Source organism: Aulonocara sp. 'chitande type north' Nkhata Bay, linkage group LG14 (genome assembly GCF_057382095.1).
Source record: "Aulonocara sp. 'chitande type north' Nkhata Bay isolate Kocher_YH1m ecotype deep benthic linkage group LG14, A_spYH_male_GT1.1, whole genome shotgun sequence".
NCBI lineage: Eukaryota > Metazoa > Chordata > Actinopteri > Cichliformes > Cichlidae > Aulonocara > Aulonocara sp. 'chitande type north' Nkhata Bay.
In genome coordinates this window covers 12,311,218-12,327,278 of record NC_141357.1, presented here as the reverse complement: position 1 = coordinate 12,327,278, position 16,061 = coordinate 12,311,218, and the positions used below count along the sequence as shown (strand labels likewise).

Below are 16,061 nucleotides of genomic sequence, written 5' to 3'. Positions count from 1 at the left end.
TCTTTGCTGTGCTGCTCCCCCAGCACACCACAGCATAGAAAAGTACTCCAGCAACCACCGACTGGTAAAACATCCTCAGGAGCTTCCTGCAGATGTTAAAAGACCTCAGCCTCCTGAGGAAGTACAGTCGGCTTTGGGCTTTTTTATACAGGTGCTCTGTGTTGCATGACCAGTCCAGTTTATTGTCCACCCACAGCCCGAGGTACTTGTACTTGTTGACCACCTCCACCTCCTCCCCCTCTATCTGAACCGGCAGTGGACCTTCTCTGGACCTCCCGAAGTCCACAACCAGTTCCTTAGTCTTTGAGGTGTTGAGTTGCAGGTGGTTTGTGTGACTCCATGCGACAAAGTTCCTCACCAGACTTCTGTACTCCTCTTCCTGATCATCCCAGATACACCCCATGATGGCCGTGTCATCTGCAAACTTCTGAATATGGCATAATTCAGAGTTGTAGCAGAAGTCAGAGGTGTACAGAGTGAAGAGAAGAGGGGACAGCACAGTTCCCTGTGGTGCTCCTGTGCTGCTGACCACAGTGTCAGACGTGATGTCCTTCAGCCTGACGTACTGTGGTCTGTCGGTGAGGTAGTCGGAGATCCAAGCCACCAGGCAAGGGTCCACCTCCACCCTGTTCAGTTTTTCCTGAAGCATACAGGGCCGGATGGTATTAAAGGCACTGGAAAAGTCAAGAAACAGTATCCTGACCGTGCCTTTTCCCCCATCCAGGTGTGAGTGGGCTCTGTGTAGGAGGTACAGGATGGCATCCTCCACTCCGACACCCGCCTTGTATGCAAACTGTAGTGGGTCCTGGGCATGTTGTACCTGTGGTCGGAGGAAGTTGAGGAAGAGCCGCTCTAGAGTCTTCATAAGATGTGACGTCAGTGCCACCGGTCGGAAGTCATTCAGCTCATTGGGCCGGTTCTTTTTGGGGACCGGGACGATGCAGGATGTCTTCCATAGGGCGGGCACTCTCCCCAGTCGCAGACTATTATGTTGAAGCACAGTACGTATCACTCCGCGAGGCTCCTGCCTACGATAGTCGTAATGCTCCGACAATCCATCAAGCGGTGCGGGTTCGTAGCTTAGCAAAGTCGTACTAAAACATTTGACAGATTTTCGAGCGCCGTGTACGACATAAAATCGTTTTGAGGTCAGTAAACACAACCAGAATTCATACATAAGGCACACGGGATTATAAGGGGCTCTGTCGATTTTCAGAAAAATCAAAGGATTGATTTTAAGTGTGCCGTATTTTCCAAACAACACGGTAATAACGACGGCCCGCTAGCACGTTCTACCAAAAATAGTGCTTTGTTGTGTATCTGACGGATGAAAGCCAAACCAGTTCCACACCACTGAAGTTGCAGCATTTTTACAAACCAATTCTGGTTCATCTATTTCATTTAACGATCTGCTTTCGCTCTTCTCATTCTGCATCGCCGCCATGTGTGTATGTAAACAAAGGCATTGCGCATGCGCGTTTTACCCATATTCTATTGCAATATTTCATTTTCCTATCGTTGCCCAACATTACACCGGTATTACCGTAAACGGTATGATATAGCCCAGCCCTAAGCACAATGCAAATCTCATGAACTTGGATTTATTCACAATAGAACAATGAAACCTGAAATTGAAATTGACGCCAGCAACACGTCTCTAAAAATTTGAGCTGCCAACTTCTGTGAGAGAAATCTATTCCCATTCTCGTCTGATATCAGATATATATAGCTGCTGAACCTCACGGCTTACTTACTCCACCTTACTAATGTTTTCTACAGGCAGACCAGTTCAGCACCTGGACTCTTCGACAGCAAAGCCATGCTGTTGTAATAGATGCAGCATGCAGTTTAGTATCATCTTGCTGAAATATGCACGGCATCCCCTGAAAGGCTTTCTGGATGGGAGCATGTGATAAACTAAAACCTCTGGACATCTTTCATCATTAATTGTGTCTTTCCAGATGTGCCAGCTGCCAGTTCTATGTATGTATGTAAGTATGTATTGTATGTATTTAGGTATTAATGCATGCAGGTACCATCAGACATGAGCACGGAGGTCCCTCTCTGCTTTAATCTAGAGACTGCAGTGTCCATGTTTTGCACAATGCTAATCATTCTGACAACAGAACAGTTTTCCACTTTGTCTCAGTCCATTCACATCTTCATGTGTTTCTGGTTCTTTGCACGATAGCGCTTTAACCTGCATTCATGAACCGCACGATGAGCTGTGCTCACAGATAATGATTTCTGGAAGTCTTCCTGAGCCCAAGCAAGCAGCTTACAGGCATTTACAGGCATGATTTTTGACCTTGTCCCTTACATACGGAGATTTCTGCAGATTTCCTAAATCTTCTGAAGTTATTATGGGCCATAGATTATGTAGATGATGGGATATTCACAGGCTTTTCATTTTTAGATTGAGGAACATTTTTCTGAAATTATTGCACAATTTGTAGAGTGTTTTTTGCATAATGGAGAATCTCTGCCTAAGATGCTCTTTTTATAGCCGATCAAGTTACTGACCTGTTGCAAATCAAGCCAATTAGCGGAAAAAAATGCTCCTGCGGCTGTTTGTTTTCGGTATTACTCATTTTTCCAGCCAATAAACCAACATTGCTGGTGACGTAATCAGAGCCTGAAAGTTGTGTATTATAAAAAAGAGAGCACTGAATAAGTACTCACCACTGCTGTCTCTCGGGCTTCTCTTGTTTCATGCTCTCATACAGAACTGTCAGTCCCCAACTAAAAATAAACATACAAATCACTTTAACAGCAATTCAGCTTCTTAGGATTCACAGTGTCAGCCTGCCCCCTAGTGGTCACTCTGCTTACAAGGCCCAAACAGCTACTTCAGATAAAGAAACTGTAGAGTTCGTAAATTAATAATTCAAGTTTAGTCGTTAATTATCCCTTTAAGCATGAGCCGAGCTGCAGAAGTTGCTCTGTGTAAACTTTTAAAGTTATGAAACAAGGAAGCTCAAGGGCATCAACCAATTTGGTTCAAGCTAACAAAACTGAGGTAATTTGAGATCAAAAAGATGCATTTTGATCAGTAGGGGTAGCACTAGCTGCTCCCGCCAACAGCAATGTAGTGCAGAGGTGTTACACTTGTATAAAGCTGGAGAATGAGTGGCCAGATATCCAATTATTCATGATCAGATAATCCCAGAAAATTGTTATTCCCAGTAAATACATTTTTTGTGCCCACTGAAGCGATAATTTGCATGGCCAGTCTTCCTCCTGGTGTGACAGCAGTTTCCATTTACAGCAGCCACCTGCTGCTTTGCCACTAAGCACTCATGAGAATAGTGTGACACTGGTAATTCAGCACAGGTGCTCACCATGTGGGAGGACGGAGTTTCTTCTTTATACCAAGGTAAACCTTCAAGTTTTTCACTGGCCATTCACGTTCTGGACGGTTACTCTGACAGACAGTGGGGAAAAAAGGAAAAATTAGTTAACGAGTCTACGAAGGAGATAACAAATAAAATGATAAAAGTATGTCTGTAGATCTTACTCTGACGTCCTTGTACATTCTGAGCGAGTTGTAATTGAGGATGAAATAACGCTCATGAAAACTGGTGAGGCCCAAACCCAAGATGCTTCGCTCCTCTCTGAATTTTATCATCCCGTGCTTGGATGCGTCTGGTTTACTGGCTGCAGGACAGAAGGCCAGATAACTGAAATTGATGCAAGCATGCCACAATGTGGCAGACCAAACAGTGCAGCAATGATTCTGTTGTTTTGTATTTACACAGGTAAAGAGTGATGGCCTCCATTGCAGCATGTTTCTTGATAAGCAGATGAGACTCTGTGCCGATGGAGTGAACAATGGGCAAGACTCGCTCCTGATAGTGCAGCGGTCGTTCTGAAAAACAGAGCAGGCAGAAAGAGAGCATGTGTGAAAACATGATGCAAACTTGGGGCATTTCTGGATGACAAAGAACTTTGCAAATCTGCATTCCTCAATAGGGTCAAAGTGTCAGACAAACATGCTGAGCGCTTGATGACATAACTGGTACAGCTTCATATTTTTGGATGCTATAAATACATATTTCCGTAAATCTCACCTTACATCCTGGAAGAATTTTGTTTTGTAAATCTACATACCAATCTGTAGTAAATGACACCGTCTGTAGCGGTAAATTCCTTCCTTGTCTTCCCATCAACAACAACAATTTCCTTCAATTTCTCATCATTACTGCTCCATTTCCTCTTTAATCTGCAGATTACTGCTACTGTCATTTTCATACTGTCGCTTCCTTGTAGGGAACCAGACAGGTCACATACCAGATGCAAAACAAACTGCAGTTTGCAGCCACACTGTTGCAGGCAATTTTCTTTTTTTTTGCATTAGTCCTAGTAAACTGTCATTTTCCAAAGCAAAATAGCCCTGTACCATATTAATGAAAAAAACAGAATAATTAAGACAGAGTTTACAAAATACCCTATAAATTCTAAATCTGCATCAGCATAAAAAACAAATGCTGTTTGGCATTTGTCCTGCCTCCCTTCATCTTTTTAATCAGTCTTACCCATTTCTTCCTTGCAGCAGATCTCCCAGCAGCTCCAGTAATCTTTGTCTTTAATTGGGATGTTACGCTGGTCCAGAATCTCCAGTGTGAGCTCTAATGCTGTCATAGAACCAGGAATCTGTGGGAAGAGTGGAAATATTTGTTTTCTATAAACACCAGCCTGTTCGTTACTGTGGAACTTGATGTGTGCCAGATGAAAGAACTGGGTTGTTAAATAAATAAATGTGTTATTTGGTGAATTCCAACCCACCTTCACATGTCTCTCTCCACTGGCCTTTTCCTCCAGGTACACAGTACAAATGAAGTCACCTCCTCGTTCAGAAGGAGGCTGAAGTTTAGGGCACACAAACAAACAAATGATCAGACAGAAAAACTGCGATGATAAAAAAAGCGTATACACAGATAACCAAATGCAGTGTTCAAACAAGTCAAAACACTTCACACAACACATTTCACTGAGATCAACTGAACAATAATAAAGGTTAATTACACAGGCAGGTGATAAACTAGAAATTAACATAATAAATTAAGTGTAAAGTTTGGTGGAGGGGGGATTATGGTGAGTGGTTGCTTTTCTAAGACTTGGGTTCGGCGCCTTAGTTTCAGTAATGAACCCTTAACACATTCAGGATGAATTACAAACTGCAAGCCGCTTCACATCCAACATTAGCATCTGACCTCACAAATGTGATTCTGGTCAAAAATTCCCATAAACACTCTCCTGAATGTTGTGGAAAGCCTTCCTAGAAGTGTTGAAGCATCATATTAAACCCTTTAGATTAAGATTGGGATGTCAATCAAGTTCGTGTGTGTGTGATGGCTTTTGGAAATATGATGTATCCCAGCGGGATAGAAAACCGATCCAGAAGAATTTCCTTCATTTGCTGATATGTTCTGATGATGGCTGTGGAAATGACTGTTTAATCTCACCGAAGAAATCCACCAAGTTTATTATAATTAACTAAAACTAAGCTAAAAACTGAAACTGCATGGGAAAAAATTCACACTTTTACCAAAGCTGGACTTCTGAAAGAAATTCTAAGTGACACAATTTGAAAAACTAAACTAAAAATATAGAAGAAATATTCTTAGTTTTAGTTCTGCGTTTATATTGTAATATTTTCAATGATTTTCCTAAATCTTGCCTCTGAAATATGTCAGGTCACTGAACCATTCTTTGTTTAAAGTTTATTGTATGTTGCTCACATTTTTCAAATTCCGCATTTTGTGGATAACTTCAATCACTTCTATCTGCTTGTTCAGCTGCTGCTCATCCACCTGCAAGAGAGCATAAGCAGAGTAATTCAACCACAAATAAAAATGTATCAACATTTAAAATCTGCACTGATTCTTCAAAGTGCAGAATCACTGCACTGTGTTGTAATCACAGTGAAGCTTGATCTTTAAGATAAAAAGATAAGACGAACACTTAGATCTCTACACCACTGAAAAGTGTTTTTAAATCCCTGATGTGTTAGCATAGAAGCATTACCACCTTTGTTATCAGCACTGACCTCAAAGATGAGTTTGTAGTGCTCAATGAGGTCTTCAATGGCGCGGCCAGCGGCATAGTCCTTCCCGTCAGTCTGGAACAGTGTGGGACCGAACACGATGGCCAGATTATGGTTGTTCATCTGGTTGTCATCCGAAAAGTGCTGCACGCTGAAACACAAGCGGTAAAAAAAACACACAAGTCTGTGCACAAATACATACTCAGGGAGAGGTGATAAGATGGTATCAGTCACTGTGTATCAGTTCTCACCAGTAGAGATGCTCGATAAGGGCTTGTAGTGTTGCCTTGTTGACATGAGGCAGTTTGTTCAAGAACTGCTTGTACTGGGAGATTTTAGTACTTTCATCCTGAATGGCTGGGGAAGAGAGAAGAAGATGAGGAGAAAAGTAAAATTATTAAATAAAATTATGAACACAGAGGATATTTATAGTACAAACGGCCAGGATCAAAGAAAGAGCTGGGAGTGTAAGATGGAACGAAAAAAAAAAAAAAAAAAAAAGCACAGGACGAGAGCACAAAAGATCAAAACAGGGAGAAAGGCTGAAGAGAGGCCTGATGAAAAAGGACTCTAGACTTCTAAAACAAAGAGCATTTTTGTTTAAACTGGCATGTATATATTAAAAATGGCCAGCAGTGTGTAGGTCTTTGGTTGAAAACAATAACAAGATGATGGTACCAGACACACAGCTGCAGCATATCTTTAAACTCATTCTCTTTGCACTGTATGCTCAATTTAGCTTCAGTGTTAAAAAAAAACAAAACACTAGAATTACAATGACAAACATATCATTAAATCCCTGCAATACTAGCATTATATGCTCATTTTCATTTGAAACCAGTACATTGTCAAATGCTTATGTTACTGGGGCAAAAAAGACTGGAAAAGTTGTGCTAAAAGCTGTTTTCGGTGTAAGACTACAAATAGTAAGAGGCAGTTATGTACTGCAATAATTTCGATTGTTGAAAAATCCCTAAACAATGACGCCCAACATCAACACTAAACACCCAAACCCAAGATAAAATACAAAAGGGTTGTGGTCCTTCCTTGTAAACTAGATTAAAGTGCAGAGGGACTAAAAGCTACAGATGAGGACAGATGAGGACAAATGAGGACCCTCCTCATGAAAGTTTAAAACTTACACAAAAAAATTAAAAAAGGTTTCTGTTAAACATAGCAAGCGATTTTTAAAACACAGCTTTCCCAAACATCCTAGTTTTGTTTTGGATGTTTAGTTTTTTGTTTTTATTTTTTACATTGCACACAGAAACTAAATTGTTTCACAAAAAACAAAAACTACCAGGGTCAAGGTTATTAATAGTTATTTGCAAATCCTTTTTACTGGAAAACAGCCTGCTGTCATTTGCTGTAGTTGTCAACAAGACCCACACTCGTCTCCCGAGCGAGACTCTCTAAAGCTTTACACAGGCTGGTAGTTGTTCATCAGGTGCGATGTATGTTTTGAGTCACTGTTGTGTTGGAAGACAAAGTGATGACTGAGATCCAGGTTTGCTGCCAACTGTTTGAGGTTTTCTTTCAAAATCTTCACATATCCTTCACTCTTCCTTCCATTTTGACAAGATGCCCACTTCCAGACGTTATGAAGCATCTCCACAGCATAATAGTCCCACCACCATGCTTCACTGCGGGGACGGTGTTCTATGGGTTGACGCCTCTCCATTTTTTCTCCAAACATAAGTCACTGTGGCTACAAAGCCTTTGTTTCGTCTCATCTCATCTGACAAAAGGACACACTCCCATATGCATAATGTTTCTTCAGGTTGTCCTTAGCATGCTTTAGTCTGTCTTGAAGGTACGTCTTCTGCAGAAGTGGACTTTTCCTTCATCTGCAACCTCACGGTTCCTGCGCAGGTTTCTAGTGACAGTCTTCTTTGAGAGTAGGAAATCCAAGTCGACTAAGTTATTCATGAGTGTCTTGACAGTTGTTCTGTGGTCTTTGGACACATCTCTCACAGGTTTTCTTTAATGAATCTTTCACTTCCTGCCTCTGTCAGGCTTGTTGTGTGCTGTGTGTCACTTTCCTAATGATAGTTCTCACTCCAGTTCTTGACACTTGGAAACACTGTGATAACGATGTATATCCATCTCTGCTTTATGAGCAGCCATAACTCTTTATCACAAGTCTAAACTGCTTTCTTGTGTTTTTGACATGATGCTTTCTCAAGTGACTGCTCAAACAGTCTATAAGGGTACAAAGTTTAAGTTAAAGCACATTAATTCACAGCAATGGTTTGTACTAAGGCTCATAAAGCTCAGGGTCATAACATGAGCCTGTTAGTTATTGTTTTTCTCCAAAATAATTCTGTTATTGTGTGCAAACAGAAATTTGAAAATAGAATTGCTATGTTGAAATTTGCTGCCCTGTTAAAAAAAAAAAAAAAAAAGCACAGTGACATTGATTTTCGGCTAATAATTTTGTAATTTGCTAAATGCCACAAAATGCATGTCTGTAAAGGGACCATGACAGGTCATCCGCCATACAGATGACTTCTTAATCCAGGAAGGCCTTGCTTGTTTTGGCATGGCAATACTAAACCAGCTCAGGTTTTAGAACAGCATGGCTCCAAACTGGCCTGTCAGTGTGTCTCTCAGAAGATGCAGTATCATGATATCAAAACATCAGAAAAACTAATTTGCCCCTTTTAAGGAGAGCCACAGGTGTCTGATCTATACATGTTTTACAGGATACTCAAAGCTCGTAAAATAATAAGAAACATAGGAATCATGAAGAAACAAAATCGTATGACTCTTACTTGCAGTGCTGAGCCAGGAGGGGGAGTCCTGTGTTGTGAACACTCCCTCTTTCAACTCCCTGAAAAACCGTTTGAGTGTGTTAGAGACGTCGTCCACCTGATGCTCTCCTTCCCTTAGGCAAAGGCTGCGAGCATCGTGACGAAACCTCTCGCACAGAGCTGCCACACGAGAGTTCACGCCGCTCTTGCGATAAATTCCCTCTGACACCATACCTAGAGATGGGACATTAACAAGCACACACAAAAACACACAGAGTAGAATGTTACACAAACACAGACTTAAACCAGAAGAAACAGCTCTTTCACCACTGACAAAAGAAAACAAAAGTTCCTCAAACTTAATCGTTATATTGCATCTTCCAACATTCAGAACATTTAATGCATCAAGTGTTTCGCCTCAACACTGCAACGATTGGCCTCTGAGGGCTTGGAAACATTGAGCTGACTGACATCTGAAGGCAAAGCAAAAACAACAACGAGGGGAAAAAAGAAAGAAGAAAAAAAAATCACATGAGCAGAGCTGCTAGCGGTGAGGCCAGAAGGCCAATATGTCAAACGGTGTCAACCCACAAAGAGAGAAGTGTGATGCAGCTGCACTTCTCTACAATGAGTGCAGATAATTAAAACAATGGACCTCACACACCACACTGAGAGCAAGTTAGGCCCATGTCCACTCGAGGAAATAAGAGTCATGTTATTTCCTCTATTTTATCTTTGTCTACTTTGAACTGTTGTACATGTCAAGCTTTTCAAGCTGTGAACTCATGCAAGAGATGTAGCACAAGCAACTCTGCCACTCTGGTGAAACCAATGTTCAAGCTGTACAGCTATATAAAAGATGAGGAGGAAGATGGTTCTTCCGTGGATAGATCCAGTGGAATTTAACACAGTAAACTTAAGGTCCAACTATTATAGCCACATGAGTTCAGAGAAAGATAGAAAAGGTTACAGTTCATGCTGAACCAAGAGCCTGGATTTTTGTTTGTGTGCTGAACTATGATGGTTAACTAAATTTTATGTTATGCAAATGTTATATTATCAATGCTTACCATGATATGAGGTATGACTTGTGTTGTAAGGAGTCGTCTTTGTTTGGTTTGTTATGTAAGTAATGTTGCATATATGTGTGAATGTTTTATAGTGCACTGTCAAAATGTAACACAATAAACAAAACTAAAGATGCATGAAGTACATATTTACTTCACAAAAATGGTTTCTTATGTGTGTGAGTGTGTGTTTCTTACCACACTGTGTGATGTAGTTAATGCAGCTATCTACGATCACCGGTATGTCCGTCTCCGTGAGCTGCTGCTCGTGCAGCCTGTCTCCTCCACTCCCTGCAGCTGCCTGGATAGCTGCACACCAGCAAGAAAAATCCAGCTTTCTCTTTCCTTCTATGTACAGAGTTCTAAAAAAAGAGAAGAAGAAACAAATAAAGAAGAAAGAAGAATTAATAGATGAGTATGTGAGGGAAAACCGTTTCATCATTAGGAATATCTATAAAAATTAAACAGGTTAATCTTTAAAGGGGTTTCAAACTGTAAGAATAATTTGTCAATCAGCACGCAAATGATCCGTTCTCACCTGCCTTTCCCCACCAGAACCATGACTTCATTGTCTTGCTGAATTGCTGTAAAACACAAATACAGGGTAAGAACTGTTGTGCTCTAATCGCTGAGCACTCGCACAGTGATTAAATCCATGTTTGCGTGTCTTACTCACATAGTTCGTTCAGTTTGCGGAGGTGGATCTCCTCCACCTGACTGCCTTCCAGGTAAACGTGAAGTACAGACCCCTCCAGAGCAAACCACCCAACTTTGGACCTTTGTAGGTTCAAGCCATCTTTGCACATCAGCTTCCCAATCCTCTCAGAATTCAATCTCAGCAAAGGTTCTGCAGAGACTGGAATAAAGGCCTACAAGCAAAGGACATACAGCGTTTGTACTGAAGCTTCTTTAGGCTGCTCCCTTTTCAAAAACGGGAAAGAGCTCCACATATTTTGATCTGGCAGATTTTTACGCCTAAGGATCTTCCTGACGCAATCCCCAAGGGACCTGTGCCTCCTCCTGGTCTCAAACCAGGGTTTGTACAAAATCATCCTTGCCCTTCTTTTTTATTATGAGCTACATTTTATTTTATTGCTTTTAAAAACGAATACTATTTGTCACTGCTTGAAGAACACAGTGTGGGTGGCAACAAATTCAGCCTCGATTCTGGTTACATTCTGTCCAGTTACTATCTCGGCCTTCTCCCCAAGAGCTGTGGAAAGAGACAATCCTCCACGAAACTGGTTGTGTCACAGGTTGTTCATGACCTTGTGCATAACTCTGACACATCTGACTGGTCTCACAATAAGTAATGAAATTTGAGTGCACACACTTTGCCCTTTCAGCCGTTGAGATAAAATGACTGTTGTTTCATTTCACACGATCACGTCAGTCGTAAAGAAAGTTGTGCTTTGATAAAATAAACAACAGCGAGCACTGTCCTGATCACTGACACCAAGCTTAATCTGCTAACACCACTTATAAGAGCTTTCTTATTTGACTAGAAATAAAGAAAAATCACAAATCTCTCCGTTAAGCTGAATATATGTATTTGATTGTTACCTTGGCGATAGACTTGACCCACTGGGATTTGACTTCTGAGTCATCGGTGCCAAACAGGTAGAGACGCTCAGACTCTGTATAAATTTCAAATGTATTGTTGTACCTGGGGGTTGGGAAAAAAAAAAAAAAAAAAAAAAGGAGGTTAGAGGAGCAGACACTGGGAAATTTAAGAAAGAGAAGGAGGAGACATACGATTCATCTCGCTTAACATTACAAGGTGTCGTTGCATTTTTGCTGTAAATGTGCATTTACAACGGACAGTGTGTGGGTGTTTGCGTACCCATGTCTGTCGTCGTTGTCGGAAGCCAAACACACGATCTCTGAAGCCTTGAGAGCTCCATTTGGGTTTGAGTTCTTGTCACTTTCGTAGTAGCTGAAAACGCCATCATTTAGCGTGCACCAGCGACGACTGAACTCTATATTGATAGACAAATAAATATTTGCCAAGCATAATAGTGATAATCACTTTAACTATTCTTTCTTCTTGTGGTAAGTGTTGCTGTTGTAGAGTGTTTGTGCTTACCCTCTTTGGCCTTGCGCTCTGTGACTGGCCGAGCCATGGATGCAGTTTTGAATAGGAAGCCATTGTGAGACACGGAAGGAGGTAGTGGGTAAGGTTCTGGGTCCATAGCATCCACCTCCTCTAACCGTGGTAGCTCTACAGAAAAGCATTGTAAAGAATTTGATTGTATGAAAGTAAAGAAGTGTTTACGACACACTCTTACGGTCTCTTAAACTTTTAAACCCTATTGAAATGGCCCCTCCCTCGTTTCTCAACACTCTGCTTTGAGTTCTTACCTCATAGTTGAACTATGTTTTGCTATGACTGTAGTCACCCACTCTTAAAATGTCAGTGCCTTGATCCATCTGACGTCACCAAATATCAACCAATTTCTAAATTACCTCATTGCTAATACCAAGATTATTATAGTTAACTAAAAACTAACCTAAACCACATCTTAGTTCACTATAAAATAAAAAGTAGACTTTAGAAGAAAATGTCAACTAACAAATGATATAAAGTATTACAACTTGCCTGATGAGGCTTTGATGGGAGTGTTTATTGAGACTTTTGATGTCTACAAGACTGTAAGTCAATGACTTCTTAAAAGTGCTGTTAACTAGAATCAGGGGGCTCTTAAACAAAAGCTAAACATGCTTTACACCAACAACATGCCTCTAAACTAGCCTGCCTGCAATCCAGACCTGTGACCCACTAAAAACATGTCACACATTTAGAAAATGAAAGACACAACACAAGCAACAAGGAGCACCTCCTATGTGAAGCAAGACTGGGGAAACACTGTTCAGCTGATTACAGGTTCAGTAAATCGCTGCATTCTGCTCTCACTTAGAGCTTAATAAGCATTCAAACTTCTTGGATTGCAGAATTGATATTAAGGGTCCACTCATTATTTCAAGATCCTGTTGATTACTGAAGCAAAAACAATTTTAATGTCAGGGAAACACAATTTTTGAATGACCTAACTGAGAGGATCCAAATTACAAAGCCAACTGCTTTGTATAAGATCCTTTTTTAACGTATCCCTCCAGTCCGTTCTCGTTTCCAGAATCTGCCTGCCTATAAAGCACGCTGTGTTTCGACAAGTGCTTTGTGAAAAAACATGTTATTTTTTTTAAATCAATACTTTAACAAACTCTTTCATGAAAGCTCTACTCAGTCCATTAAAAACAAATGTGTGCTTGGGACCCTGAGCTTGCACGCATACTGTACCTGTGTTCAGATTATGGTTCAATAACTCGGCCTGTAGGGGTTGCGAGTGTGCGGTGGCCAAGGAGAGGGGGGAGGGTTGACTTTCCAGCCCAGTTGAACAATTCACATCTGCACCGCAGCAAATCAGGCTCAGCGTCTCCAGTACATCGCTGCACTGCACATTTATACAAAGAGCCTGGAGAAAAGGGGAGAGCAACAGACAAGGAGACACACGAGTAAACGCTCGTGTACAAAAATAACAGGCGGAAACAACTGTGTACCGTTTCTTGGCAACAACTTCTGGCTTTATAGTGCAAGTATTGAACTGAAATTCATTTTACCTCCAAATGCAGACATATCATTTATTTGTTATAGACATATAAAAAGAACTGCATTGCTCAGAAAGTAGGAGACCAAAGAGGTTGGATCAACATTAACTATGACTTAACACAGTTAAACATGGACAACAATTAAAGCAAAGCAGGGAAGGAAATGAGGGTGTGAGATGAAATTAAGACAAGGAAGGAAGGAAATATGGAGGACAGGATGAGAGCGTCGACTTGAGAAGCATTTAGGTAATAAAGAAAAAGGAGTTGCTTTTGTTCTTTTTAAGAAAGAAATCTACAATACAAGACTAATGAAAAAAGTAACAAAAGGGTTTTAATACTGTGATCCTGCTGCAGCTGAAAAGGTTTGAATCATGTTGTTTGAAGTTCTTTCAGTTTTCAGAATGAAGTGAACTTCTGCACACCAAACAAACTGCGTGTTTGTCTGTCAGGGTATGTGGGCTTTAAAACCTGCACGGCCTTTTGCCCAAGAACCCTCATGCTTTACTGTCAACACTGCTCCACTCCTCCTTCCAAATAGATTTAAAAACCATTAAAGTATACTCTGTGTTTTTATTGAATAACAAACATTGCAGTGTCAACAGCAATCTCCACTCATTTTATTTTGGGATTTACCGCAACTGTAGATTACTCTGGTTAAACTATATACAAAGTATTCTCAGGTGTCCTCGAGCCATTTTGGAATGATTAGATTATAAGTCCTAGCTTATGTATTTATCACTTTGTACTCTTTGTGCATGACTGCACAATTGTTTGCAGTCGTTTCCTCGTCACTGATATAACTTGAAGGAATCTTCAGTAATTTTATTACATCCTTGGATGTAATGGAAGCTGTGCAGCAAAAGGTTAAGCTGGAGACACAAAGGACTAGTGTCAAAAACCTGATCTGAATGGAAATCTAAAAACAAAACAGAATTTTTTTTACAATATATTTTTGTAAGCTGAGCATTCTTGAATCTCATAGGAAGGCTCAGACTTTCGGGAGCCTGTTTAGCTCAGTGGGTAACTATATGACACATGGCTAAAGTGCAGCGGTCTGGGTTTGAGTCTGACCTGCGGCCCTGTGCTGCGTGTCCTCGCTTTCTCTCTCTCTCATCTGGTTTTTCTGTCTGTCTTCGCTGCTCTACTGTCAAATAAAGACTAAATATGCCCAAAAACTAATCTTTAGAAGAAAAAAAATGTCTGCTTTGCAATGTAGGCATACGTACCGCTGCGGCAACCCTAAAATCTACACGCACCCTGATATTACACGTCTCATTTAACCCCCGACAACACCACCAAGGACAGAACTATCGTGACAGGTCCAGATGTCTTTACCTGCAGTAGGGAACTTTCCTGGCAGTGATCACACAAACATTTTTAACGTGCTAACAAAGAAGCTTTTGTGTCATATTTCTGTTGCCATTATCTCTCCTTATTAATAGCTCATGAGCGATGACTGATGTGCCATTACTGGCAAACCAGCGAAGGAATTTAAAACTCAGGCAGGTGGAATGCAGCACAAGTTGAGAAAGACGTAATCAGCATTGTGCTAACTCGCTGGAACGATGATGAATATAACTGGTGTTCACTCATATAAATAAGTTCCACAGCACTTCTTTAGACTATAAACAACAAACAAACTAACCCTGAGCACAAGGAAAGAAGAAGAGAGAATACACACCCAGGCATGTCTGTCTTCAGTTAAACGCAATAAGCTCTTTTGGGTCTGACTGAGAAATTCCCCAGTGCACACACACACAGACAGAGCCCCTCCTCTATTTAAGCACTATTGAGCTTACGCACACACGCACACAAACAAACAAGGCAATTAGCAAAGATTAGAATTGCAAAAGATACACCCACACAAACCCAAAAAACACAAAGACAAACTGCCAAAGCACCGATGAGTTGAGAGAATTTAAAACATCAAGAATTATAAATGGGGTTGTTTGCCAGAGTGACAGCACTTCCCATTCCCAAAGCCACAGATCCTGAGACATTACGCAGTCTGGCTTTGTTTCAGTCCAATGAGTCGGAGTGCAGCTGCAGACCGGGTCAAGCACTGAAAGATTTGGCAAACAAAATTCAGGGCGCTCTAATGAGCTGCTTAAAATATCACTAGTAATTTTTTTGTCCAGGGTGAGGCCCAAAATCAGTAAAACAGGCTGTATTTTTCCTTAAAAATCCATCCATGATCTGGTTTTCATGCCCAAGTAGATGAAGTTTTTGGTCTTTAAATCTTTAAAAAGATTTAAGGCAACTTGAAAATGTTATAAAACTATACACAACAAATAAAAAGATGGGTGTAACCTGCTCTTTATCACTGATGGCAACCAAATTTTTCCACTTTTGGTCAACAACATCAAAATGACCACGCTGTTTAGCTGTACCGGCCTGCAATGAAGATGCCACTGCAGCCCAACAAACACAGTCATCCGAACTCTTGTTTGACCACAAGCACAAAGCAGTTCACAGACAATACTCTGCCATCAACAAATAAGTGTGTTATGCTCTGTGCCGATATATTTGCATGTGTATGTGTGCATGTGTGCGGTCCGTACACAACAATGCAGAGAACAGAGGAAAAAA

At 40.9% G+C, this 16,061-nt stretch overlaps 1 protein-coding gene across 5 annotated transcripts in view; it reads right to left on the bottom strand.

The window, feature by feature from the left end:
- Positions 1-16,061, bottom strand: part of arap1 (ArfGAP with RhoGAP domain, ankyrin repeat and PH domain 1) — a 60,863-nt gene that overhangs the window by 8,189 nt on the left and 36,613 nt on the right. For all 5 annotated transcript variants that reach the window (XR_015124621.1, XM_086260991.1, XM_086260989.1 and 2 more), the window contains 17 exons: positions 13,165-13,339; positions 11,953-12,087; positions 11,710-11,845; positions 11,430-11,532; positions 10,543-10,735; positions 10,405-10,450; positions 10,065-10,228; positions 8,821-9,033; positions 6,298-6,403; positions 6,050-6,197; positions 5,742-5,813; positions 4,786-4,863; positions 4,536-4,653; positions 3,755-3,868; positions 3,518-3,657; positions 3,342-3,424; positions 2,683-2,742 (listed from right to left, as the gene is read on the bottom strand). Coding sequence is in view for 4 of the 5 variants with exons in the window: in XM_086260991.1 (XP_086117117.1) it covers positions 2,683-2,742; positions 3,342-3,424; positions 3,518-3,657; positions 3,755-3,868; positions 4,536-4,653; positions 4,786-4,863; positions 5,742-5,813; positions 6,050-6,197; positions 6,298-6,403; positions 8,821-9,033; positions 10,065-10,228; positions 10,405-10,450; positions 10,543-10,735; positions 11,430-11,532; positions 11,710-11,845; positions 11,953-12,087; positions 13,165-13,339 (2,084 nt within the window). In the remaining variant the exon portion in view is untranslated. The remainder of the gene's footprint in view (positions 1-2,682; positions 2,743-3,341; positions 3,425-3,517; positions 3,658-3,754; positions 3,869-4,535; positions 4,654-4,785; positions 4,864-5,741; positions 5,814-6,049; positions 6,198-6,297; positions 6,404-8,820; positions 9,034-10,064; positions 10,229-10,404; positions 10,451-10,542; positions 10,736-11,429; positions 11,533-11,709; positions 11,846-11,952; positions 12,088-13,164; positions 13,340-16,061) is intronic.